At 33.7% G+C, this 26279-nt stretch overlaps 4 protein-coding genes across 4 annotated transcripts; 3 read left to right on the top strand and 1 right to left on the bottom strand.

The window, feature by feature from the left end:
• The first annotated feature begins 672 nt into the window (after positions 1-672).
• On the top strand, positions 673-2679 carry LOC130941097 (calmodulin). Its single transcript, XM_057869488.1, has 2 exons — positions 673-919; positions 1895-2679. Exons 1-2 carry the CDS (start codon positions 844-846, stop codon positions 2266-2268), a joined length of 450 nt encoding a protein of 149 aa, XP_057725471.1. The 5' UTR covers positions 673-843; the 3' UTR covers positions 2269-2679.
• Positions 2680-5886: 3207 nt separating this feature from the next.
• Positions 5887-10607, bottom strand: LOC130941096 (SNF1-related protein kinase regulatory subunit beta-1). The gene is made up of 4 exons (XM_057869487.1): positions 10086-10607; positions 7293-7471; positions 7014-7176; positions 5887-6377 (listed from the first exon to the last, which is right to left on the bottom strand). Exons 1-4 carry the CDS (start codon positions 10278-10280, stop codon positions 6060-6062), a joined length of 855 nt encoding a protein of 284 aa, XP_057725470.1. The 5' UTR covers positions 10281-10607; the 3' UTR covers positions 5887-6059.
• Positions 10608-20666: 10059 nt separating this feature from the next.
• LOC130939294 (uncharacterized) lies at positions 20667-22289 on the top strand. Its single transcript, XM_057867407.1, has 5 exons — positions 20667-20768; positions 20958-20981; positions 21133-21263; positions 21348-21467; positions 21554-22289. The coding sequence occupies exons 1-5, from the start codon at positions 20667-20669 to the stop codon at positions 22287-22289; spliced, it is 1113 nt and encodes a 370-aa protein (XP_057723390.1).
• A 160-nt stretch (positions 22290-22449) lies between these two features.
• On the top strand, positions 22450-23643 carry LOC130939296 (uncharacterized). The gene has a single exon (XM_057867408.1). The coding sequence runs from the start codon at positions 22450-22452 to the stop codon at positions 23641-23643; it is 1194 nt and encodes a 397-aa protein (XP_057723391.1).
• The last annotated feature ends 2636 nt before the right edge of the window (positions 23644-26279 follow it).

A 26279-nucleotide genomic window follows, 5' to 3' on the forward strand; every position in this document is an offset into this window, starting at 1 on the left:
ATTATATATTTAACTAAACTGCTTATATAATACATGTTAATATCTTAATTATTATTTAATAACTTTATGTGAGTAATTAAAAAGTTTTAGTTTGTTACTAAATTTACACAAATATTAACTCAATCAATTATATTATGTGTATATAAAAAATTAATTATTTATATAAGATATATATTAAAAATAAATTAAATAACATATATATTTATCATAAATACATAGTAGCTAAAACTAATTTATTATGCGTACATAGCATTATTATAAATTATTATCAATAATATATTTCTTATTGTTAATTGAATATATAAACATGATTAGTTATGTATAATATTAAGATTAAGATTTGGTTTGGTAAAATTTTTTGAATAGATATTTGTGTTTTTTAAAAATATAATTTGATAAATAAAAAAATATATATTTGTATTTATAATTTTTAAAAAATAGATATGTTTCTTAAAATTAATTTATACTTATCAAAATTAAAAAATCTAACATAATATTATATATTCATTAATTTTTAAATTTAATTCTTATATTTATTTTTATTATAATAATATTGTTTGTGTTTATTAAAAACTATAGTTTTTAAAAAATAAAAATTTTACGAAACCAAACGACAATAAGATTCTTTTCTTAAACAGAAAAACAAAAAAAATTACAGAAAAAGGAAGAAATTATTCCAGAAATAGAGAGAGAAAGTGGGAAATTGGAAGTGAAAGGGAGTAAAAGTGTATATAAATAGCATATTTCTCTTCTTTCGTTTTCTAAATAAACGCACTCTTCTTCTCTTCCCTTTTTTCCCTTCACTTTCTCTCAGATTTTCTCGCTCCCCAATCACCTTCTCCAATGGCCGATCAACTCACCGATGAACAGATCTCCGAGTTCAAGGAGGCCTTCAGCCTCTTCGACAAGGACGGCGATGGTCTCTTCTCTCAGATCCCTAATTCCCTTTTCCCTCTTTTCTCTCTCTTTCTTAGATCTAAATCCAATTCTTCTCTTTTTGCATATATCGGTTTTCTGATATTCCTCCTTCTAGAAATGATAATTTTTTTTTTGCTTTTTTTGCTTGATCTAGGGTTAGGGTTCCTTCTCGTTTGACTTTTAGCTCTTATTTTTGTGAAGGATTGACATTTTTGCTTTCAATTAGTTTTCAGCATGTATCTGTTTTTTTAGCATGTTTTAATGCAGCATGTGATCGTGTTTGTCATGATATTTTGTGGTTAGTGAGTCCCTTGCTAATCATATGATTTTGTAACCGGAGATTTGATCTCTGTTTTTTTTTTTTTTTTACTCTTATAAATTTGCATATTTTGATATCGAGTGCTGGTGCTATGTAAAAATATTTGATTAATCACTAATCCTCTTCTAGATTAGCATTAGTATCTTGTTATAATTGGGTAAATTAGTTGATTTGCGTTTCCATATGCTATTAGTGATGAATGCATCTATTGATTAATGTAGTGGAATGTTGGAGTTGGTTTCTTATAGATGAGAATATAACCTCTAGTTGGTGTCAATACTAGGGTTGATATAGCTTTTTTTTTTAGAATTTAATTTTGATACACTACCGATATAAATATTTTTACATGTACATCTAATTACATAAGGCCACCACAGAAAAAATAATTACCTTTTACATGGATAGTGTGAATGGTCATTCAAAAAAATGGATGTGTTTGGAGGATTGTAGAAAATGTTTTACAGCATCAAAATCAAACTTTTTTTAATGCTTTTATTTTCCTTTGACAAAATAGAGAGAGTAGGATTTGAGAAGGAACATTAATTTAGGTCTAGTTATCTGTTCTTTATAGTGGATCATGCTTTTTGGTTGTGGAGTTCAATTACTTGTATATTTTTTGACAATTGACACCTTAACTAACTTTATACATGTAAACAGGTTGTATTACTACCAAGGAACTTGGTACCGTCATGCGGTCGCTTGGGCAGAACCCCACTGAGGCAGAACTTCAGGACATGATTAATGAGGTTGATGCCGATGGCAATGGTACTATTGATTTCCCCGAGTTCCTTAACCTGATGGCTCGCAAAATGAAGGATACTGACTCAGAGGAGGAACTGAAGGAAGCCTTCCGGGTGTTCGACAAGGATCAAAATGGTTTCATCTCCGCAGCTGAGCTCCGCCATGTCATGACCAACCTCGGTGAGAAGCTGACGGATGAGGAAGTCGACGAGATGATTCGCGAGGCCGATGTTGATGGCGACGGGCAGATCAACTACGAGGAGTTTGTCAAAGTCATGATGGCTAAGTGAGGACCTTAATCAAACCATTATCAAATCAAAATTTGAAAAAATGCATATGAACAGAAAAAAGGGACAGGGCAGATAAGTTGTGATGAGAAATTATCCTATTTTCAAATTAGGACATCAAATTTGGGTTCATATTTAGTTTTTGTTGGTCGGGTTTGTTTGCTTTTATATTATTGGTACTTGCTCATTACTTATCATGCTTGTTTGCTCTGCCCCTTGCTTTCATTAGTTTGGATTAGCTTTGTGTCTCACCATGCATTGGTACTTAACTTTTGGTCCTCTCTTTTTGTCTCTTTCTTTTTTCTCTCTTTGGTTATTATTATTATTATCATCATCATGAACCTAGAACAATTGTTTGCAATTTGGTGCTTTATAAATGTGGGTGGCTAATAGTGTTAATATCATCTTATGCTATATGATTGCTTCTATGATCATTTTGCAATTCTTAACTTGCCTATTTAGAGAGGAAAGAATATTCGTTATTTCTTTTCATCATTTGAAATTCATACCCCTGTTTTGCCGTCTATACTCTAGAGTATTCTAGTGCAATGCCCCAACTCTTTTAGTAAAATAAATATCTGCACATGTTTTTATACAACCATTTAGCTTAGCAAGCGCCAACTAGGTTATTTCGAACGAGGTTGCTATTTTGGTGGTTAACTTGAATTTGATTGATCAAATTTGTCGTAATAGGATATCGGGTAGTTTTTGGTATCCCAAACAATCTAAGGTGATTCTTACCGTGTCTAAAAGTGTTTGTTTAACTTATCAAAAAGAATAAAAAATTAATATTTAATTTTAAAAATATAAAAATAAATAATTATTAAATATTAAAAAATTGTCGTAACAAATAAATTAGGTATTATAGACACTATAGATTTCACCTCAATTAAAACGGGAAATTATGTTAGAATGGCACAAGTGGTCAACACAACCCAAAGAAAAAGATTAAAAAAAAAACAAGCATTAGCTACTAAACATGGATAATTGAATGCGTAGGCCGTAGGGTGTTCCCATTTTTTTTATACATGTTCTTTAATTCGATGTTTAAAAAATATACTTGAGTAAAGAATGTAACTAGAGCACAAGAAAAAATATCTATTAGTAAAATGATAAAATAGGAATATTAAATATTATTGAATTTATAATTTTATTATTTAAATTAAAAAATGATTATATTTTTAATTTTTACTTTATCAAATTTTTTTGGAAGAGTTTGTCTTAACGAATATACCTTTTGAATTTTTTAAAATTGAAGATGGGAAATACCTATCTCCGATCCGTTGATTTTGTTTTTGTTCCTGTTTTTATGATTTTTTCCTAGAGATATTTTCTAAAGGCATGACTTCATGTTAAGCTCTTTCTCCAAGAAAAAGGACTTCAAGTTTAAATTCATATTAGCTCTATTCCAAAAAAAAAAAAAAAGTTTGATACCTTCTCGCTTTGTTTTTGCCTTTTTGGTGTCTTATTTGTATCTTCTGCACTGAAACCTTTGGTCGGGGTATGAATCTAGATTCGAATAACACACTAGCATTACTTTTTGATATGATTGAGCATGTTGGAAATTCATGTTTTATGCTGCCTCTTTTTTATTCTCTTAGTTTTTCTTTTAAATAAACATAACTCATTTTGAGATCTTCATCTCAAAATATTTTTCTTTTTAATTTGTTACTACGGCGAAATAGTTTTTATTTTTGTGTAACCGGAAAAATTTTTAGACAAGATTCTTTTTCAAATGCTAGAAGTTCTTAATTCATTTTAGTTAAAAAAATTAAACATCAACTACTTTAATCTTTTTTTATATATAAATTTCTCTAAATCGGTCATATTTAGGAGCATTTTTTATATTTAAGAAAAATAAAATTAATAATGTCACCTCATGTCACCATATCAAAATTCTTAGTGATAAGCATCATGTACGACCTCTCGCTTTGGATACAAGTATGATCACTCGTTTTGAATCTTCATGCATCATGCTTTGGAGTTACAATGATGTTCATTTTCATGTTTCACGATTAGAATAAAGTCTGTTTTAGTGGGAATATCTATTTGGTTTCTAGGTACGCGATGCAACTAGTTTGTTACATAGGTTTACTTCAAAGTGGGAAACTCGGAATAGAATAAAGCTACCATCATGTCACGAATGATTAAAATTTAGCGTATAAAATATAAATATCACCCCTCTTTTCAAAAGCCTTTTTTTTATAAATAAAATAAAATAAAATAAAATCAGTCAAATATAAGAGAACATCTTAGAATTGGGCCTTAGTAAAGTAGTTAATAGAGTGTTAGAAAAAGAAAGTAGTCAATAAAGAAATTAACAATAAAAAAGAGTGGTTAACAGAAACATAGTTTTTTTTTTTTATTTTAATAAAGGGTCATCAAGGAATAAATAAAAATAATTCAAGAGTGGGATGGAGAAGAAAAATATCTATGATTTTTGTTCCAAAGTGAACGGCATCTTAGTCATGCGATCATATCTGGTAGCATCGAAGAATATGGGGTTCGTAGAATAATTATACTTTAATGCACTTCTTTGTTGTTTTGCCATAACGATGGGTTTCACCTTGAATTGTTTCATTCAAAACAATGGTTTTTGTTGTGTGCAATATGCAGGAGGGAGAAGAAGAGAGAAGTTCAAGCGAAGAAGAAGAATACTGGTAGCGTGAATAGCAGAGGCTGCTCCAGGAGACGTAGAACCAAAGAACGTGGATGCATCATCCTTTAAACACCAAAAACAAAGCGCTGTTTACTCTGTAAAACCAAAGAATGTGGATGCATCTTGTGTTTACTGTGATTTCGAACTTTCATGTTTTTGTGTGTTGGCCTTGTGTAATAATAGTAGCAATAACGACCCTGACCCTGTGCTACTCTTAGCTACGATAGTCAGAATCCGATGATTAGCCAAACATCAATCTGCCTAGTTTTCTATGTATTTGATTTTCTAATGTGACATGGGACGTGTTGTAACTCCTTGTTCTAGAAAAGGATTGTGGTTTTCGTGGTTTTTGGATGAAAAAGGAAAACCTACATAGGTTCTTAACTAATGAACTCATATTAAATCATAATTGGTTTAACCGTAAGTACACCATTTCTTTTTTTTTTTGGATTCTAGTTAAAGCAAAAAAGATTTCATAATAGTGGCCTTGTTTAGTAAGACTCTAGACCCTGCGTCCACAATTGAAAAATATTCGTAGCATGTTTGTTCTAGCTTTCATATTACAAAAAGTGGTTACAAAAATTATAGAAGCTAGACTTGAATTTGATCATATAGTCTAGGACATCCAGAAATCTAAACAATATGACATTAGGTTGACTTAGAATAACTTTCCCCATGAGCCTTGTAGTTGAACATTTCTTCGTTGGAAGCAGGCATAACCGCATAACCAAACGAAATTTCTCCTCCAGCATTATATTTCAACATCATATTTGAAGAAACCATTTTTAAGTTTCAAGGATGTGGAAGACAAAGGAAAGAAAGAAGGCAAAGTATTGGACGAGGTTATACCATAAGGAATGGAAAAATAGCCAGCCTTATCAATGAGACTCCCAGTGGAAACCTCATCAAATACTTTACCAAGAAAGAAAGTCAATTTGAAAGACTAAAGATTAAGACACATATCAGAAAAAAGAAGCGCGAGTTACTTTTTTGAAGCATATCTATAGACACAAGACCTTCATATAACACCTTTGGAAGTATTATTCAAACCTTTCACCTTTACAGACTGAAGCTACAAAAGAACAAAAACAAAAAACAAAAAGGAGATTTTATAAAGTACAGCCGGGTCACATATTTACCTCTTGAGTGGTTTGTAAAGGACGACTGTAACATATTTCGACTGAAACCTGTGAGTAAGTCCCAGTGCGACAACAGATTTTGAGGCCAAGTTTTTCTCTATGAAGACGTGATTTAGCACAACATGTTGAGGCTTTGACGAGGAACCTATGTCAGAGTTTTCCATACCTAGTACAGTAAGATGCAGCTGTGAAGGAACGGCCATTGGTTCTTTTGCAAAATCTTCCTCGGCTGGGAACGCTTGACCATAACTGGATTCTGGGGAGGCTGGCGCCTCAAACTCGGACACACCTTCAGGGTTTTCTGGCACATAATCCTGCAGAGCACAAGGACGTTCACATAAAGACTACTCAAATAACTAAACAGAAGCAAATCGATTTTCATTAAACAGGAAACCGGAATGATACTTCCGCAAATCAATTAATGCAGTTATGCTGGGTTTAATGGGAAAGTGATATACAAAAATTCTTCATAATCAGTTTTTCTCTTAATGTTGAACATCAACCTTAAATTCCATAGACAAGAAAACAATGAAGGAAGGTATAGTCCTATTTCATCACTCTAATGCTCACAAAGCCAAGAAACCCATGAAAACTGGGTTTCCAAAACTTTTCGAGTCGCTTCCTTAAACCAATAATTGGGTGCATAATTGTGTTTGTGTATGTTCATTCTTAAATCCACATTAGGCATGCAGCAATAATGAATTATCCTTTTCTTTCCCAGTCCACCTGCCCTCCCACTCCTCACTACACAGAAGGACACTGGCTTGCTATATGTCAAGTTCATCTTATAACAACCTAATTGGAGTGATCGCCCTTACCAAAAAGTAGATCTAGAATAATGCAGAAGGGTCACAGGCACAATTAAGCGTACATGAGGACAGATATCACATAAAATATGGCATCATAACAAGTTGTTTCAGTTAAACTAAAAGAATGAGCAAGATGCATACATTAACATCAAGAAGATTGCAGACGTGCCCCATCTCATCAGCCACATAAGGAAGTTCTGGAATATATCTCTGTTCCCCATCCACAATGAACCTGTAATGATAAATACCTGATGGCAAGACTATAAGAATTGAGTGATCTTTACCAGCTCGTTGCAATGCCTTCCTGCAAGTAATTAAAACTGAGTGTTACCATACATATATTACTATTTCAAATACAGAATATGCACAAATCAAACACTGAAAACCATCCTTGCTGTCACAGGAGTCATTAAGTCTCACCTAGATGTCCAGTTATCCCAAGATCCCTCCACAGCCACATTATTACCACCATAATTCCATGTAATCATGACAGGGATTCCTTGCTCAGGAGGGTGATTAACAATACCATGAGACTCATTCTGCCACATTTGATTGATAAATGGGGGGCCATTACCTCTTTGGAGTGGAGCTAGAGGAACCTGAAAAACACAGGAAAGAAGCCATAAGTTACAGAAAACAGTTGGCTAATGTCTGGTCACAGACTTCCAGACAAAACTATTTGATTTCACATTTCCATATCATACTCGCAACAATATTATTGGGCAAGACTATAGTATTAATCTATATAAATAATAATGACAAATAAAAACAAGCAACTTCAAACCTACCTTACAAATTAGCCAGCTGAACAAAATTTTGCTACACGAAGCCAAATTTAGCCAGGAAAAATCCCCACCCCAGTTACAAAACAAAATCAAATTGCATGCTAACACATTGATCAGAGATTTTTTAATGTTTTGATGTTGATAATGAATTAATAATAATGCGCATAAGGTACAGTTGTTTAGGTATCGTTCACTCCTTGTACATAGTGTATACATCACTCCCCAACAAGGTTATACTAAAGGCCTATCAATTCTTATCTATTCTCTACCTAACAAAAATTACATAAATCATATATTTCATAAGAACATCAACTTTATTAGGAAATCTTTAATGAGCAGTACTAAAAATGTATTTATAAAGCTTGTTGTATGTAATTCAGTAACATCCATCAGTTGTATCACAAAATCTTTCTCCCAATACAGATCCTTAAGTTTGAACTTCTAAATACAAAGGGTGCAGCTTCTTCTGATTATTGTTGCACATGTACACAAGCCATTTTCTTGAGCAATAGTTTGTAAGTAATTACATTTAGATGAAACAATAACTATAAGATACATAAATGGGAATGTCATCGGATGTTCTTGAATTGATATGACAATATAACCATAGAACTTCACTGGTGTTTTTTAGCAAAACGCAAATGGCAAATGGCTAATACTAACCACTAGGGATTTTGCCAACTTAGACAATGGGCAATCATCTTGTACACAGATTTGAACCCAAGTATAAGAAAAATAGTAAGCATTACTGGAATTGAGATTATAATGGGATCTAATGCATAAGAAAGCTCATTGTGGAAGGATGGCTCATGAATCATGATGATACGCCTAACCAATGGTGAAACTTAACATGCACAAGCACACCCACCCACCTACCCCACCTTCTGGCTTGCAGGTAGGCCCTGAATTGGTATACGATATACTATTATACTCTGGTAATTCATTTGGATTTGAGCTTAAGGATTGTCCAAATCATTATATAGAAGAGACTTTGACCATATGCCTAGCCAATATGAAACTTAACAATCACATTTATTGAATCTGAATGATTTAAAAGTGGTAGTGTGATTCAAGCCAAACCAAGACTGTTGGAAGGTGGAGAAAATTAAAAATAAGAGTAAATTGTAAGGGGCACTACTGCTCCAACCTTCAATTTTGGAAGACAATTTACATCATGTAAGAAGGAAATTCATTTTCCACATATTGACAATTCTTTTTAACGGAGTAGGAAATGATTTTTCCGCTGAGCACATCCCCAATAACCTGAAATTCGCAAAAAAATTTCACAAGATTATACTCTACTTACATAGAGCAAAAATCTTCATATGTAAAACACAAATCCAGTGCAACTGGGAAAAACCTGCCATATATAAAAGGTAAAGATAAAAAGGATCTGCATACATCCGTGTTACAAGAACTACTAGAGAACAATTAAGGATAGCCGCTTGAATGTGTCCGTGTGTGTGTTGTTTGGAGAGGGGGGAGAACTTATTTGGCCAGGGTTATTCAATTAGTCCTCTAGAGATTCTTGCCAGACACAAGTCCCTTTAAGATCCAGTCATTCAGAACAGCAAAGTTTACACAATTGATCCAGAGGAAGTTATTGAACGCAATTTCCATGGCAGGAAGAATTAACTACGTATCCCAGTATACTAGAAAATCTAGGGGGACAGATCCACAGGTTCAAATGGTGTAATGCTATTCACACAGCTCTCAAATACAAGTAGAACTAGCATGAAAACAAGGCTCCGTCGATTCAACTTGAGAAAACATTTTTTCTGAAAACAACTTAAAAAAAAATGAGAGAGTGACCACTAAAACTCTGACAGAAATCAGAATCATCTAAATTTGTGAAAGCCATGTTGCATATCATCGGAACTTGAAGAAATGAAGCATTAAATCCAGTAAAAACGTTCTTGACTCGAAGTGAACCAAAATGAGATTTCATCATCACTGCAAGGAACATTCAATATGGTCATACTCATACACCACGATTACGAAAAACAATAAGCCACCTAGATCTGCACCATTGGTCCATTCCTCGTCGTGTTTTTGACACATAACTCGTCTTCCATATTCAGCTCGGTCACCTCGATGCTTTCTCTATCTGCATCGCACTAATAATCGAATGTACATGATCCATGCCCGGAAGAGCCAAATCCATCAACAACATAATTAACAAGATCCGTTCAAAACGGGGGAAAAGATAAAAAAAAAAAGTAAAAAACAAACAAGCGAACTCTATTTCAACTGAGAAGATTCTTCGGTGCTAAGAAGAACACAACGACAGTAGTTTTACAAGAAACATCAATCAATAGCACCTAGTTGACCATCCAAAATCGAAGTTCTACAAATATCTAACCATTCCAAATCAAATTCAAGCTAAAACGAATACACGAAAATGGAGAGAGAGAGAGAGAGAGAGAACCTGAGGTCCGAAGAGGATCGGCGATCTGGAGCGGCGAGGACTCTGAGGCGGGCTATTGGCCATGGAATCGGTGGAGAAGGCGCGAACGGGAGGTCGGGAGTCGGGCGCGTGAGCTCCACGTACGGCGGAGTCAGCGGCGGAGGTGTCGCCGGCGGTGCCAATGGCACCGTCTTCTCTGCCGTTAGCGTTTCCCATTGGAGAGAGAGAAAGGAAGAAACAAAACGTGTGAACGGTTCCACAAAGCCAAACACAACAGATATTTTCCTTTTTTAAAAAAATAATAATTGGCAGAAACGACAGGGGATAGAAAGGGAAAGGGCGTCGTTTATGTATGCTCGGTGAAGGGCGCAATGCGAGGGAGGGAAGGAGAGGAAGAGGGAAGAATAAACGACGGTCGTTTTAATTTTAAATGAGTGGTGAGTTTGTGGAAGAAGAGGAAGAAGAAGGGAGTTGTTCTTATCGGCTTGTGTGTCTCTGACGCTAATCTTATGCGTTGGTTTTTGGAGTTTTGCTTGGAAGAAGAATGAGATTACAGAAGAGGAAAAATGGAGCCTCTTTCTTCTTTTTTAAAAAAATATAAAAATAAATTTATTGGGAAAATTTGGTTAATGTAAATTTATTATTATTGATTTTTCTGTACTGCAATGCAACAAGAATCAAGAAGTGGTGTTTCAGTCACACGCGCGTGCTGAATCGGAATTCGCGCTTATTATCTGCTTCTTCATATTTGCCGTAAAATATATGGTGAGCTCTATGACGTATAAAGAAAGATTTTTTTATGTGTATATTTGTATTGTCAAAAGGGTAGTAATATAAGTGTTTAAAAAGAGAGTAAATTAAGAGATAAAATTTGATATGTTATAAGTAAAATGTAGTGTATTTTATCTTATGTAATATATAAATAATATATTGATTAAATAGGTTAATTATATTTATATTAATTAATTATTAAAGATAATATTAAATTTTATATAATTTTTTATTTTTGAACTTTTTGAATGTACGTCTCTCTCCAAAAATATTAACTTTACACACAAAAATTTATTAATATTTATTTATTTTAATATATTCCTTTTTCTTTTTGATGACTTAGATATATTCAGTTTCACAAATATAAAAATTTATTTACATATTTTAACTAACAAAAAAACATATAATTTTACATATTTACATATATTTAAATTAATGATAATATTTATATATATTTAATTTAAATATTATATCAATATATCTGTCAATATTACTCTGGATACATATAGATATTTATAAAAAAAATATTATTCAAACACCACATATTCTTGACATCTTATAAAAATAGTTTGTTATTAATTATTTATATATTTAAATTTTTTAATTAATAAAACAAAAGAATTTATATTTAATTATTTAAAAAATATTGATGTCAAAATAGCATTTATAATATTGTCATTTTTATGGTGCAGAAAGAGAGAATATATATTTTGGAAGAGTTGAATTTTTTTTAAGAATGAAAATTGTAATAAAAAATTTTGATTTTTGTTATAAAGGGAAATTAAAAATAAATTTAATTTTAATATAGTGTTAGTATAAAATAATTTTTTATTTACATCTAATGACATAACACTACGTTAACAAAAATAATTACTTTTTATAGACAGTGTGAATTGTCATCCAAAAGACTAAATATAATTACACGACTGTATAAAACACATTTTATACTGTCAATACATCAAAATTAAACTCACTAAAAATATGTGCACCAAAATTTGTATAACACCAGACATATAGAAAAACATGGTAGACACTAAAAAAAATATAAAAAAATATAGTTATTTTTTGGTATTATGTAGACGATATCTTGTTATTTTATTTGCATTAAAATATCTATTTATAGTTGTTTATAAAAAAATAATTAAAAGAAAATTTTAAATACTAAAAAAAGAAAAATCTTTTAATAATTAATATTTCAAAAAAAATTGTCTAAAAAAAATTAAATACTTTAAGTTATTATTAAAATATTTTAAATGTAACCTATTATTTATAATTAAATTATTAATTTTTTATAATGAATAAACTATGTTATTGTGTAAATACTTAATATTTATTATTTTATTAAACGAAAAAAATTATGTCTAAACAGATTTAACAAAACTACATGATTAATTTCTATTTAAAGGCATATAAGTGTATTGAAAAAAGATGATAATTTTTTTAATATATATTATACATTTATTAATTTAATTTAAATTAAATATTAATAAATTTTTGTGTGTAAAAATTAATTTTTCAGATAATATTTATTATGTAAATAAAAAAAAATTAATTAAATTTTTTTTTAAGTAATATGAGTTGGAAGAAAAATAATTAATTGAATTTTTATTTTTTATTAATTTTTCATCTAAGTTAATAATTTTTTTTCCAATTCATATTATTTGAAAAAATAAAATTCAATTAATTATTTTTATTTACATAATAAATATCATCTGAAAATTTAATTTTTACACACAAAAATTTATTAATATTTATTTTAAATTGAATTAATGAATGTATAATATATATTAAAAAATGATTATCTTTCTTCAACACACTTCTATATCCTGAAAGAGAAACTAATCATATAATTGTGTTAAATCTGTTGAGACATATTTTTTTGTTTAATAAAATTATAAATATTAAATATTCACTCAATAACATATTGTAAAAAATTAATAATTTAATTATAAATAATAGGTTGCATTTAAAATATTCCAATAATAACTTGAAGTATTTAATTTTTTTTAGACAATTTTTTTTGAAATATTAATTATTAAAAGATTTTATATTTTAGTATTTGAAATTTTTTTTAATTATTTTTTATAAACAACTGTAAATAGATATTTTAATGCAAACAAAATAATAAGATATCGTCTACATAATACCGAAAAATAACTATATTTTCTTATATTTTTCATGGTGTCTACCATATTTTTCTATATGTCTACAAATTTTGGGTGCACATATTTTTAGTGAGTTTAATTTTAATGTATTGACAGTGTGAAATATTTTACACAATGTGTAATTATATTTGATCTTTTGGATGACAATTTACACCGTCTATAAAAAGTAATTATTTTTTTTAATGTAATATTACGTCATTAGATGTAAATATAAAATTATTTTATACTACATTAAAATTAAATTTATTTTTAATTTCCCTTTATAACAAAAAAAAACAAAATTTCTTATTACAATTTTTATTTTTAAAAAAAATCAACTCTCCCAAAATATATATTCTCTCTTTCTACACCATAAAAATAGCAGTATTACAAATACTATTTTGACATCAATATTTTTTAAACAATTAAATATTTTTTTTTTGTTTTATTAATTAAAAATATTTAAATATATAAATAATTAATAACAAACTATTTTTATAAGATGTCAAGAATATGTGGTGTTTCAATAATATTTTTTTATAAATATCTATATGTACCCAGAATAATATTGACAGATATATTGATATAATATTTAAATTAAATATATATAAATATTACCATTAATTTAAATGTATGTAAATACGTAAAGTTATATGTTTTTTTGTTGGTTAAAATATGTAAATATATTTTTATATTTGTGAAACTGAATATATCTAAGTCATAAAAAAAAAGGAATATATTAAAATAAATAAATATTGATAAATTTTTGTGTATAAAGTTAATATTTTTGGAGAGAGAGAGCGTACATTCAAAAAGTCCAAAAATAAAAAAAAATCATAAAAGGTCTAATATTATCTTTAATAATTAATTAACATAAATATAATTAGCATATTTAATCAATACATTATTTACATGTTACATAAGACAAAATATACTACATTTTACTTGTAACATGTCAAATCTTGTCTATTGATTTACTCTCTTTCTAAACACTTGTCACACTATCCTTTTGACAATACAAACACACACATGTAGAAGAATCTTTCTTTCTACATTATAGAATTCACCAAAATATAAATCTCTTTTTGTGGGTAATAGTATTATAATTCTTATCTTTATGACTTTATCTATACTATTCAGGTCTATTTAAAACGCTTTAAAATTTATTTTTTTGGATTGATTTATAAAAAGTTATATTAATAGTATTTGATATTAATTTTTAAAAATATTTTTAATTTTTTAAAAAAATTATTTAAAAATTTTTTATAAAATTAAAAAATTTTATTCTTTTATTTTCAAAAATTATTTTATTATTTTCATTTATTACACAATTTTAAAATTAATATTTTTATAATAATTTTTTAAATACAAAATAATTTATTAAATAAACTATTTTTAATATAATTTTTTATGTTTTAAACTATGTTTTCAAAAGAACTTAATTAATTTGTTTATCTAAATTGGCTTTTATTTCAAAAGTGATACTTTAAATTAAATTGATAAGGATTTAAACATGAGGTCTTTACTTTTTTTAAATAAAGATCTTGATTTATTCACCAGAATAGTAAAATTATTTAATATCCTTACCTGAATGATAGTGTAGAACTCTGCAAAAATTTATAGAATATCTAATACTGCTATTGCTAAAGTATTTATAAAGAAAGCGATAATTTTAATGAGTAGTTATATTTAAAATTTCAGTAGAGATTTTTTACGTGAGAGAGATTATTAAAGTTGTAGATTTTTTTAAAAGTGAATTAAGTTTTAAAGTGGTTTTGAAGTTACATTTAAAAGTTAATATGGTTTCTAAAATTAATAGTTACTCAATTTTATTCTCAAAGTTACACTTCAAGATTTATAGTAGTCCCTCAAATAATTTTCGTCCATCACCAATCATCAGAAAGCAGAGGTGGACTGATTCCTGCCATGTTAGCATGCTAACAGTTACTAACGTGGCAAACAAAACTTTTTTGTTTGCAATGTGGTCTCTTTCTCTTTTTAAATCCCTAATTCTCAATGTTTGTTTCTTGAATTTTCTTTTTCATTCTCTTTTTCTTTAACTTCATTCTCTACTCTCATTCTTCCAAATCTAATATCAATGCAGCAACAATATAAAAACACCAATAATTATTTATCAACAAAAATATAGTAAATTATAGTATAAACTTTTCAACTAGTACAGTACCAAAGATACGAGAAAAAAATATCACTTCATAATCAAGGCAAAATAAAATCCAATAAATTTTATATAATTCTGCATATTACCAATCAATTTATCACACACAATGTTCCAATTCCCTCGAACACTTTCAATCCATCTCCAACAACGATGATTCAACTCACCACTACCACCACATGGCTGACAACAACAATAATGTTGATGAAATCCCAGCCTTCCTTCCCCCTTCACTCGTAGCCAAGGTCAACTTCTCCCGCCAGATTTTCACCCACTACAGCTCCCCATCCGAGGTCACATTCACCACCGACAACCCCACGGAACTAGCCCTTGACACTAGCGCGCTACTCCGGCCTCAGCTTTCGCAACAAAACTCTTTCGACATGGTGTTAGAGCCATTTCGGAAGGGATGTGTGGTGACGTTCTGCAACAATTTCGATGATGAGAAATAGGACGACGTGGGCGGGTCACGTGCGGATGGCAGTAGGACACTGTCAGCAAGAGAGGCGGTTGTTGGAGAGGGAGAGGAAGATGAGGTGCTGCAGCCAGTGATGATGCCACTAATAGACTTGTTGGAAGAGACTGACAGAGAGATGGGATTTGAAGGATCGAGGTACATTTTGACTAATGATGAGGATGAGGATGGTGATGGCGATAACTTGAAATACATATTATATAATAGAGGTTATTGATGATTGGATTTGGAAGAGTGATAGTAAAGAATGGGGTTGAAGAAGAGAATGAGAAAGAGAATTCAAGAAATAAAAATTGGGGATTAAGGATTTAAAAGGAAAAATGGACCACATTGTAAATAAAAAAAGTTTCGTTTGCTACGTCAGTAACCATTAGCGTGCCAACATGGTAGGAATCAGTCCACCTCAATTTTTCGATGACTAGTGATGGGCGAAAACTACCTGAGAGACTATTACGAGTTTCGAATGTAATTTTGAAGACAAAGTTGAATAACTATTAATTTCAATGACCACTTTAAGTCTCGAGTGTAACTTTAAAAACCATTTTAGAACTTAACTCCTTTAAAAGTAGACAAGTAGTGATATGAGAATTGAGTCGCGAGTCATATAACCCATGCTCCAAACAAGTCAAGTAGATGGAACAATGATCCTCTTGAAATTGGATTTGCATGCTTATTAGACTTTTTTAAAATGGTCCAATCTTTACTAAGTCTATGGTCCTGGGTTATTTCAACCAAAATATGAACACTACTTTATATTTTATAATAATGAGAATGAACTATCAATTTGGTCTCTATCTATTTTTTAAAATGACAATTTGACTCCCTTAAAATAAAAATTGTCCACTTCAACTCTTATCTTTCACTTCTGTAATATAAATATATAAAACAGTCTTTACAAGTGTTTTTCCCGTTAAATCTAAACAAAAAAAAGGTCAACTTGTCATGTTAACGTTCTAACTTAACATGTTAGTTTGTTGACGTATTCGTTATGTATTTAATTAGACAATATAAAATAAAATATCTGTATATTTCTGCACAAAACCGTTATTAATGAGATACAAAATTTTAAAAGATATAGCTTGAAATTTTTAATAGTTAAGCCAAATTAAAGAAGAAAAATTATTTATTACTCACTTTTATCAATAGTGTTATACTTATTCAAAATACATATCATTTATTTATAAATAATATAATATAATTAAATTTATATTTATAGTTAAATTTTATAAATAATATAATCAAAGTATGAGTAAAAGTAAAACGAAATAAATAGTTGATTTTTAGTGTTTATGAAATATTTGATTATTTTACGATGGAAATATTTTATTAATTAGTTTATTGCAAAAAGTTTTACTTTTGTGATTATTTTATTATAAAATATTTTAGTATTTTAGCTGCTAATTATTATGTTAAAAATATAAAATAGTATAATACACATAAATGTGTAACGGATAATTTTTATGTTTATATACTTTTTTTAATTTCTAATAATTTTATAAGTCTATTTTATGTTTTGAAATGAGCTAAAATAATTTTTATATAGAAAACAAATTCAAACAGATCATAAAAGATCTGTATTAATAATAAATAATATAATTTAATCCAAATATATGTATAAAATGATGATAATTATTACTATCTCATAATTAAGCAGAGTTACTAGATGTTTTTTTTCTATCCAATTTTTTGTTTAAAAATATTTTTGAAAAACTCAACGTTATGATCCAAGCAAAGTTGACCTACTGATAAGGGAAATAAATAAAAAAATTAGCCTAGCTAATAACTTATTTAACTACATTATATCTGTTTGTGAAATCACATCGATTTTTATATATTGAAAATAACATTTAACTTGTTTAATATGTAGAGTGTTATTTTGAAGTTTGTGTTAATATATTCGAGATTGAAACTTGCAAGGCGATAAGATTGTCTATTTCTAAAATTGCAAATGGTCTTTTATAATTTATATAGTATGAATTAAATTGAAGTGGTGGATCTGACTGTGACAGATTAGTAGATAATAAACAAATGAAATATACTATTTTAGATCATATTATTATTTTAAAATGGATAGCAGACAAAGTGCTGGATTTGTTAGCTGAACACAGTCTTTAGCGGATAATTTAAATTATTTACAGAATATTTTCATAATCAAAGACGTAATACATTTAATAACAATATATATAACATCTTAGCAGTCAAATATTACGGGCATAAAACCATTCAATTAATTAAGAATTAAGAAATTATTTCAGATACTAAAATCTCAATTCTCGCTTTGGTCTAACGAGTTTAATAACAGAGCTATTTTTTTTAGTTAATTTTTTAAAGATATTTTTTATTTTAAATTCTAAATCCTAAACTTAAAATTCTAAATTTTAAATTTTAAATTTTTTAAAAATAAAATTTAAATAATATTTTTATAATAAAAGTTTAATTAATATCAACTAATTAAAAATTATTTTTTATAATTATTCTATTATCATATATCATGATCAATAGCTACAATAAAAATTATTGTAAATGGGAAGAACACATTATACGGTTTTCTTTTAATAATTATTGCAGGAAAATAATGAGTGCGCGAGAGAGAGGGTGGGGAAACACCGGGAGGGGTAGGACTAGGCAGATCCAATATCTTGGTAAGGATCCAAGAGTTTGGAACAGAGAAGCTTTTCTCTGTCTAGAAGAAGACTCGTTTACCATATTTGTCGATAGGCTATCGGAAGACATATCAAAAAAGGAATTGTTTGGGTTGTTTTCATGGACGGGAAGGATCAATGATATTTACCTGTCTAGGAAGATGCGGAGTGGAGTGGTTTACTTGTTTGCGTTTATCCGATATACTATGAAGGGGGGCGCTTTGAAGGCAATTTCAGATATGAATCGTATGTGCTTAAGGGAAAAGGAGATTTTCGTCGGAGAGGTTAAGTTTAGGAGGAATGCCTCGAAGGGGAAGACGGTTCTAGGAAGTGACGAAATAAAGAAGTGTACCGATACTTGGGGGGTGATCGGCGAAACTTTCCTGATAAGGGTGGGAATCGTATTGTGGATGGTGGGGGTGATGGCGGATTAACTCCTGCTCGGAACTATGACGGATTGGATGGCAAGGAACAATTGGAGAATGAGACTGACTCTCTGCGGCGGTGCTGGCAGAAGGATAAGGAGGGCCTGGGGCCAAGGGTCATACAGGCATCGATAGCAGAGACTAATTTGATTTGGCTGAAGCGGAGTATTGTTGGGAGTACTCTGAAAGCTATTGACTTCTGTCTGTTGCACTCCGTAGCTCGAAAGGAATGGCCTCAGGTAGTAAAGGTTTGCGAATTGGGAGCGGCTCTCTCATGTGGCATGAATGGCCTATTAAAGTTCTTCTATCGAGTTGGGCAATGGGATGAGAATGATCGAAGTGATAAGAGACGATTATGGCTCGAGTGTATCGGTGTCCCTGTGCATGTATGGTCCGAAGCTACATTCCGCTTGATTGGGAAACAGTGGGGAGAGATGGTGGCTTGTGATCCTAAGACAACTTCATGCTCGTCGTTTGGCGTTGGTCGGGTGCTAATTGATACATGTATTTATGAGGCTATTCGTGAGAGAATTCGCATCTCTGTAGGCACGGCTATGTTTGATGTGTTTGTCTCAGAGGGAGGGAACGGGTCATCCCAGTCGTTGGGTTATGTGATGAAGGATGGGCTGGGAGGTAATCCGGGTCCCATCATCGAAAATGGTTGCGATTCTGAGGGCTTAGCAAGCACTGATGGTGGGCAGATGAAGAGTGGGGATGCCTCAACGGAGTTGATGACGGTGCCGGGAAGAGGGGAGGATCAGATGAATGGTATAGTTGTAATATCCCCGGAAGATTTAAATGAATCGAGTAATAAACATTTGAATTTGAAAAGGGGAAGGACTATAAACAGGGAATCTGGTTCCGATATCATGAAGGCTGGATATGCAGGATCGTTGGCGCATAAAGTGGATGAGGATTCGGAGAGGACTCTGTCCTGGGATGTGGCTAATGGTGCGGGGGTTGCAGGTGATGTCACTAGTGTTAGAAGGTGGGTGGGTCTTAGTGACAATGCTATTCTCAATAATGCCATGGCCCAAAGTGTGTTGACTAAGACTAAGGAGGTTCAATTGGGCCTCAAAAATTGCAGCCTACATGTTCAGGATGGCAGGAGGTTTGAGGTGGACCAGGCTGACTTTACTATGGAGAGGGTGTCGAGTCGGGTCTGGTCTGGGGAAGACTTACCATCAAGCAAGCGTATTGAAGAGACGGAAACTGTCCAAGGCGGCGCGGTCGTCACCGAATACAGGGGAAGGCCGGACACTGGGACTGAGTTCGGTTGGGGGCGAGGGGCTGACTCCATCGGTGCAGATGATGGCTCCCGGTCTGGGACTTGGACGCTGTTCGAAGAAGGGGTTACGTTACCCTCTTGCCTTGGCGGTGATGGGAGGTTGGCTCGGACAGTGGCGGGCGGCTTGGTGCCTGATGGAGGTCCAGCGGTGTAGGTGGCGACGTTTGGCAGGGACATCCAGGTAGTGATATTCTTGTTGGTGCGGAGACAGGTTTCAATGAAGGAAGGGGGTGGAGTGGTGCTGCAAAGGGAAGGTAGACAGGTACGGTGAGATTGGTTGGGGGTTTCTGACTATGGTAGGGCTGATGAGTTGTGCCAGACAGAGTGCATTTGTGTTGATGACCGGGTGGAGGACGACAGTGGCAGTGTAAAGAAGCTGGGTGTAACTGCGGGACCAAGTTCTGAGGATTGTTGCCAGGACCGAAACTGTTTGGCCAAGGATACATCGGGTTTTACCTCACCAGCAGTTGAAGCGCACGGGTTGATGAAGCAATCGGTGGAGGAGAACGTCGGGTCTGGGGGAGAGTTAGCTGGCTCGGGGGATGACCATACTAAGGCTGGGAGTGACGCATGTTCTGAAACGTCCGAAGTTGAACGGGCCAGGCAATGCAGGAAAACAGGAAGACGTGGGACCTAGCTAAGGAATCTGGAGCTGTGTTGTACGATGAGGAAGAGGATATAATGGCGATACTTCAGGCTCAGAATGAGAAAATAGCACTGAAGAAAAAGCAGGCTAAACAAAAAGAGAAAGCTCGAAGGAGTCGTCCGAAAAACAGAAAAAAGGTGTGTATATCTATTTTAAAATGAGTTTTGCATCCTGGAATATTAGAGGGTTGGCGGGGGTTGGGAAGGTGAGCATGATAAAAAATTTTAGAAAGAAGTACAATTTGCATGTGTTAGGATTGATAGAGACAAAGAAAGAGGTGGTGACTAAATTTGATGTTGTACAACTATGGGGTAATGATGGAGTAGGGTGGGAGTTTGTGGAAGCGAAAGGTACGTCTGGAGGCCTGTTGTTGCTATAGGATGCAACTGTATTTAACTTAAATAAATGTTATAAAGATGGTAGGTGGTTATGTGTGGATGGAGTCATGATAAAGAATAATTTTAGGTGTGCTTTCTGCTTAGTGTATGGTGAGCATGTTAGGGAGGAAAAACTCGTTGTGTGGGAGGAGTTGAGCTTCGTGTCTGGGTTATGTCAAGTTCCTTTCTGTTTCATGGGGACTTCAACAATATTATTCAAGAGGAAGAAAGACGAGGGGCTACTTCCTTGCCGAGGTCTGCAGTAGAGTTTAAATCTTGGATTCACGATATGGAGCTCGTTGACCTTGCTTTAACTGATCGTAAATTTACCTGGTTCAGGGGCCAGTCATGTAGTCGGGTTGATAGATTCCTGGTTAGTCTTGAGTGGTTAGAAGAGTTCCCTGAAAGAGGCCCAAGAGGTTTGTCAGACCATTGTCCACTGATCATGACTGTCACAAGGTTAGGAGGAGGGCAGCGACCTTTCGGAGTCTGGATGCATGGTTTACTCATAATGGGTTTTTGAGAATGGTGAAGGATGAATGCAGGTGCCTAGGGGATATTCAGTTCATGGACAAGTTGAAGGCTTTGACGATTCCGCTGGGTAGGTGGCATAGAGAGCACTTTGGAGACGAGATCAGGAAAGTTGATGATTTGGTCAGCAATGGGGTATATGATGGAATAATGGAGGCTAGAAGGAAGGCGCTTGTGTGCTCATGTAAGAAATGGTATATTAGAAAGGAATTGCATTGGAAGCATATGTCTCGGTCCAGGCATGCTATGGAGATGGATAAAAATACTAGGTACTTCCACAACTTAGCCTCGGCTCGGAGAAGAAACAATCGGATTGAGGCCTTAAAGATCCAAGGCCGCTTAGTGCGAAATCAATCTCGGATTAAGGTCGCTATACGGGATTTCTATAAGGAGTTGTACCACCAGGAGCAATCTCCAAATATAGGATTTCGGGACGGGCTGGTAAGGCGAATAAATGAGGACGAGGCAACAGAGCTGGAACTGATGTCGAATGCTGACAAAATTAAGTCTGCAGTGTGGGATTGTGAGTCATCGAAAGCACCAGGGAGTGATGGGTATAACATGAATTTTATCAAGAAGTGTTGGGAAGAAGTTGGGCAAGAATTCACGGATGCAGTGATGGGGTTCTTCCATTCAGCACTGCTACCTGCGGACTCGAATGTCACGTGGGTGGCGCTGGCACCAAAATTTACTGGAGCGACAGAAATAAGGTCATATCCAAGGTGTTGGTTTGGAGGATGCGAAAAGTGATGCCGGGCCTGGTGGGCGAGACTCAGACTGCTTTTGTGCAGGGTCGAAAAATACACGATGGGGCTTTGATAGCGTGTTAAACAGTACATTGGCTAAGGTTGAGGAAAAGGAGCTCAGCGATCATTAAACTGGACTTTCAAAAGGCTTACGATAGGGTCAAATGGAGTTTTGTGGATATAGTGCTGCAGAAGATGGGTTTTGGGCAGAGGTGGCGGGGTGGATTAAGGAATGTGTTTGTTCGGCGTCAATGTCAGTGCTCATTAATGGGTCACCCTCTAAGCCCTTCAAGATGGAAAGGGGTCTGCGACAAGGAGACCATTTATGTCCCTTTCTGTTTGTGCTCGTCGTTGATGTGCTCCATAAGATGATTGGGGAGGCGGTGAGGAATGGGCGCATATTGCCGCTGTTGGTTGGACGGGATAACATTGAGTTATCACATTTACAGTTTGCGGATGACACTATCTTGTTCTGCCCGCCAGAGGAAGAGACCATTCAGAATTACAAGCGCCTACTGCGTTCTTTTGAGCTGATGTCTGGGTTGTCTATTAATTATGAGAAGTCCAATTTCATTCCGGTTAATTGTGAACAGAGGTGGGCGCGTAAGATGTGTCTGTTGCTGGGTTGTAAGGAGGCCTCTCTCCCTGTCCGGTACCTTGGCATCTCTTTGGGAGCAAACCCGAGGCTAGTTAAGACGTGGAAACCAGTGATTGATAAGGTGGAAGAAAAGCTGAGTTTGTGGAAAGTAAAGACCCTCAATAAAGCGGGTAAGCTGGTACTCATTAAATCGGTTCTCAATAGCTTGCCTATATATTATCTTAGTTTGTACAAGATACCAAAGGCAGTAGTAGAGGAGTTGATTTTCTTACAAAGACGGTTCTTGTGGAGTAAGGATGATGGGAGGATTGGGATACCACTAGTGAAATGGGAGGTAGTGATGGCCCCTAAAAAGGAGGGTGGTTTGGGAGTGGGAGATGCAGTGGTTCGAAATACAGCTCTCCTATTCAAATGGTGGTGGCGGTTCTCCAAAGAGGAGTGCCCCTTATGGAAGAGAGTAGTATGCTCTTGTAATAACATGAATCCTTTTAAGATGATGCATAGTCAACAGGTTCCTTCAAGAGGGGGTCCGTGGAAGGACATTTGCCACCTTCAAATCAGGGAGCCACAAATCAGAGAGAGGATGATTAGAGGCTTGTCAATAGAAGTAGGAAACGGCAGAACAATCCGATTCTGGGAGGATGACTGGTTAACTGGTGGTGCCTTGAAGGATTTGTTTCCTAGATTCTTCTTGGTTTCAAACCTTAAAGTTTCTGTTATAGGTGACTGTGGGTTTTGGGATGGGTTAGAGTGGATATAGAGCTTTCAGTGGAGGAGGGAGTTATTTCAATGGGAGCTGGAACTGTTGAACCAACTCCATGAGATCTTATGTTCAGTTAGGCTAACAACAGAGAGAGAGGATAGGGTGGTTTGGAAGTTTGATAGAACTGGTATTTTCTCTACTAAATCCTTCGTGCAGGTGATGCAGAAAGCAATCCTTCCAGAGGCAGTAACAAGCTATAGCTTCACTAGCGCTATTTGGAAGGGCTTTGCCCCACCAAGGGTTGAATTGTTCTCATGGTTTGTTCTGATTGAGAGCGTGAATACTAAAGATAGACTTTGCAGATTAGGGATCATTAACCAGATTGATAATTTGTGTGCTTTATGCCATAAGTCTGTGGAGTCTGCTTTTCATCTGTTCCTTGGGTGTGAGATCACTTGGCAGGTGTGGTGTGCGTGGCTGTATGCGCTTGGAAGAGAATGGTCCGTACCAGGTACACTAAAGCAACACTTTGAGAGTTGGACGACTGTTGCACAAAGAAAGGATGATAGGAAGAGGTGGTTGATTGGTTTCTTTGCTGTAATCTGGACAATTTGGCTGGAAAGAAATAATAGAGTGTTTCAGAATAAAAGCTCAGGTGTAGCAGAAATCATTAACAAGTCCTTTGAGTTATCCGACGAATGGATTGGTGGTGCATCCTTTAGTTGTTGATGGCAATGCCAAAGATGACTAGGGGTTGCTTTACCATCTTCAGTTATTATTTTCTGTTCAACTGTACTTATGGCTTTGGATTCTGCTTGCTCCACCTAGTGTGTTGAGCTTTTTCATTCAAAAAAAAATTATTGTAAATGAAAACCAAACAAAATTTTTGGTCCATTACTTATAATTAAAAAAAAGTCAGTTATAACTTGATAAGTCAGGCAAAACATAAGATAAGATTTTAAGCGTAATCGTACTATATATAGCTCTTTCACACATTATTACTAACTACTCGAAGAACTAGTTAAAATAGACATTAGGGTTACTATGTCATTGATACTATTGTTTCTACCAACTTCATTGCTTATAAATTGCTAATCGGACATATTCAAAATGTCTACACCTTTTGTACAGTAGTCTATATAAAGTAAAGTAAGGTAAAAGATAAACATCATCTGGAAATTTAAATACTCACTTATATCACTCTCACTCACTTCCTTAAATTATTGTTAACTTGATCATTGAAGTACTATCTGCAAATATCCACTCCATCTGGTGTTCTTTAAAGTTCGGCGTATACTTTGTTTATGGAAAAAGGCAGGATGATGTCTACTATAGAAGCGACGAGATACCTTGGACAGACTCTCTATACAAGAACATTTGGCACCCACTATGAGGCTGGTCTTATGCAGAGCCTTGATCATGGCCGACGAACAACCTCTTTCTCCGCGAAACATAGGGACGAGTTGTTGGCTATGGTTGCGACACTACAAGTCGAAAACCAGAAGATGGCTAAACAGCTAGCCTAACACTAAGATGGTCAGTCGAAAGACAAAGGCGATGAAAAAAATAACAATGATGGCAATCCACATGATGACCATACCTTAGAAACGAATATTGCAGAAGCGACTCTTCCTAAGACAATCTAACCCTTTTTCCAAAGAAATTATGGTTTTCTAGTTGCCTATGAACTTCACTCTCCCAACATCTCTCAAACCATATGATGGACTCGGTGATCCGAACTTACATGTCACAAAATTTTGTTCTATGATGTTATTGAATAATGCTTTTGACCCTACTCTCTGACGATCTTTTCCTAGCTTTTTAGGCGGTGCTGCTTTACTCTAACGTTCATCTTTGCCTGTAGGTTTTGTTGTTTTAGCAATTAGGCAACCTGTTTACCAGTAATTTCATGGCATCCAACATTTATGCCTATGATTCCGACTACTTCATTATAATCAAACAAGGCCATCATGAAAGCCTCCAAAATTACATGATGAGGGCCAACAAAATAGCAATGGAGATCTCCAGCCTCAATCCTGACGTTCACATCCATACTCTCAAAAGTGGTCTTTGTCACGGCAAGTTATAAAAGACCATTATTGTTACCAAGTCGAAGACTTTTGCAGAATTCTGTGAAAAAGTAGCTGGACAGATAGAAATAGAGGAACTCTGACAAGCTCAGAGGTAAGAAAAGCAAGATTTAAATCAAGAAGGAGATAAACATAACAAACCTCAAGGTGACCGAGATAATGAAAATTTTTTCAAACTACCACCTATGACTCACCAAATTATAACACAACTACACTTAACAAGTTATATCTAGATTCTCGTAAAAGCTCGGCCTGTGACAACACAAGTCAAGGTTGAGGGTTGTGGTCTCAACCTATAATTTGGAGAAAGTTAGTTATAACTCAATGAGTTAATCAAAACAGAAGATATAAGATTTTTAACATAACCGCACCATAGCTCTTTTACACGTCATCACTAGCTGCTTGGAGAATTAGTCAAAACAAATGTCAAGGTTTATGTCAACAATGTTGTGGTCTCCACCGTATTCATTGCTTACAAATTGCTAACTGAGTATATTCAAAACGTCAACATTTTTAACATAATAATCTATGTAGGATTACCATGTGTTCATAACACGCAGCGGAAGAAAAGAAAGTAATCCTTAAAGATCTATTTTGTGCTTA

The sequence above is a fragment of the Arachis stenosperma genome, chromosome 7, assembly GCF_014773155.1.
Source record: "Arachis stenosperma cultivar V10309 chromosome 7, arast.V10309.gnm1.PFL2, whole genome shotgun sequence".
Classification (NCBI taxonomy): Eukaryota; Viridiplantae; Streptophyta; class Magnoliopsida; order Fabales; family Fabaceae; genus Arachis; species Arachis stenosperma.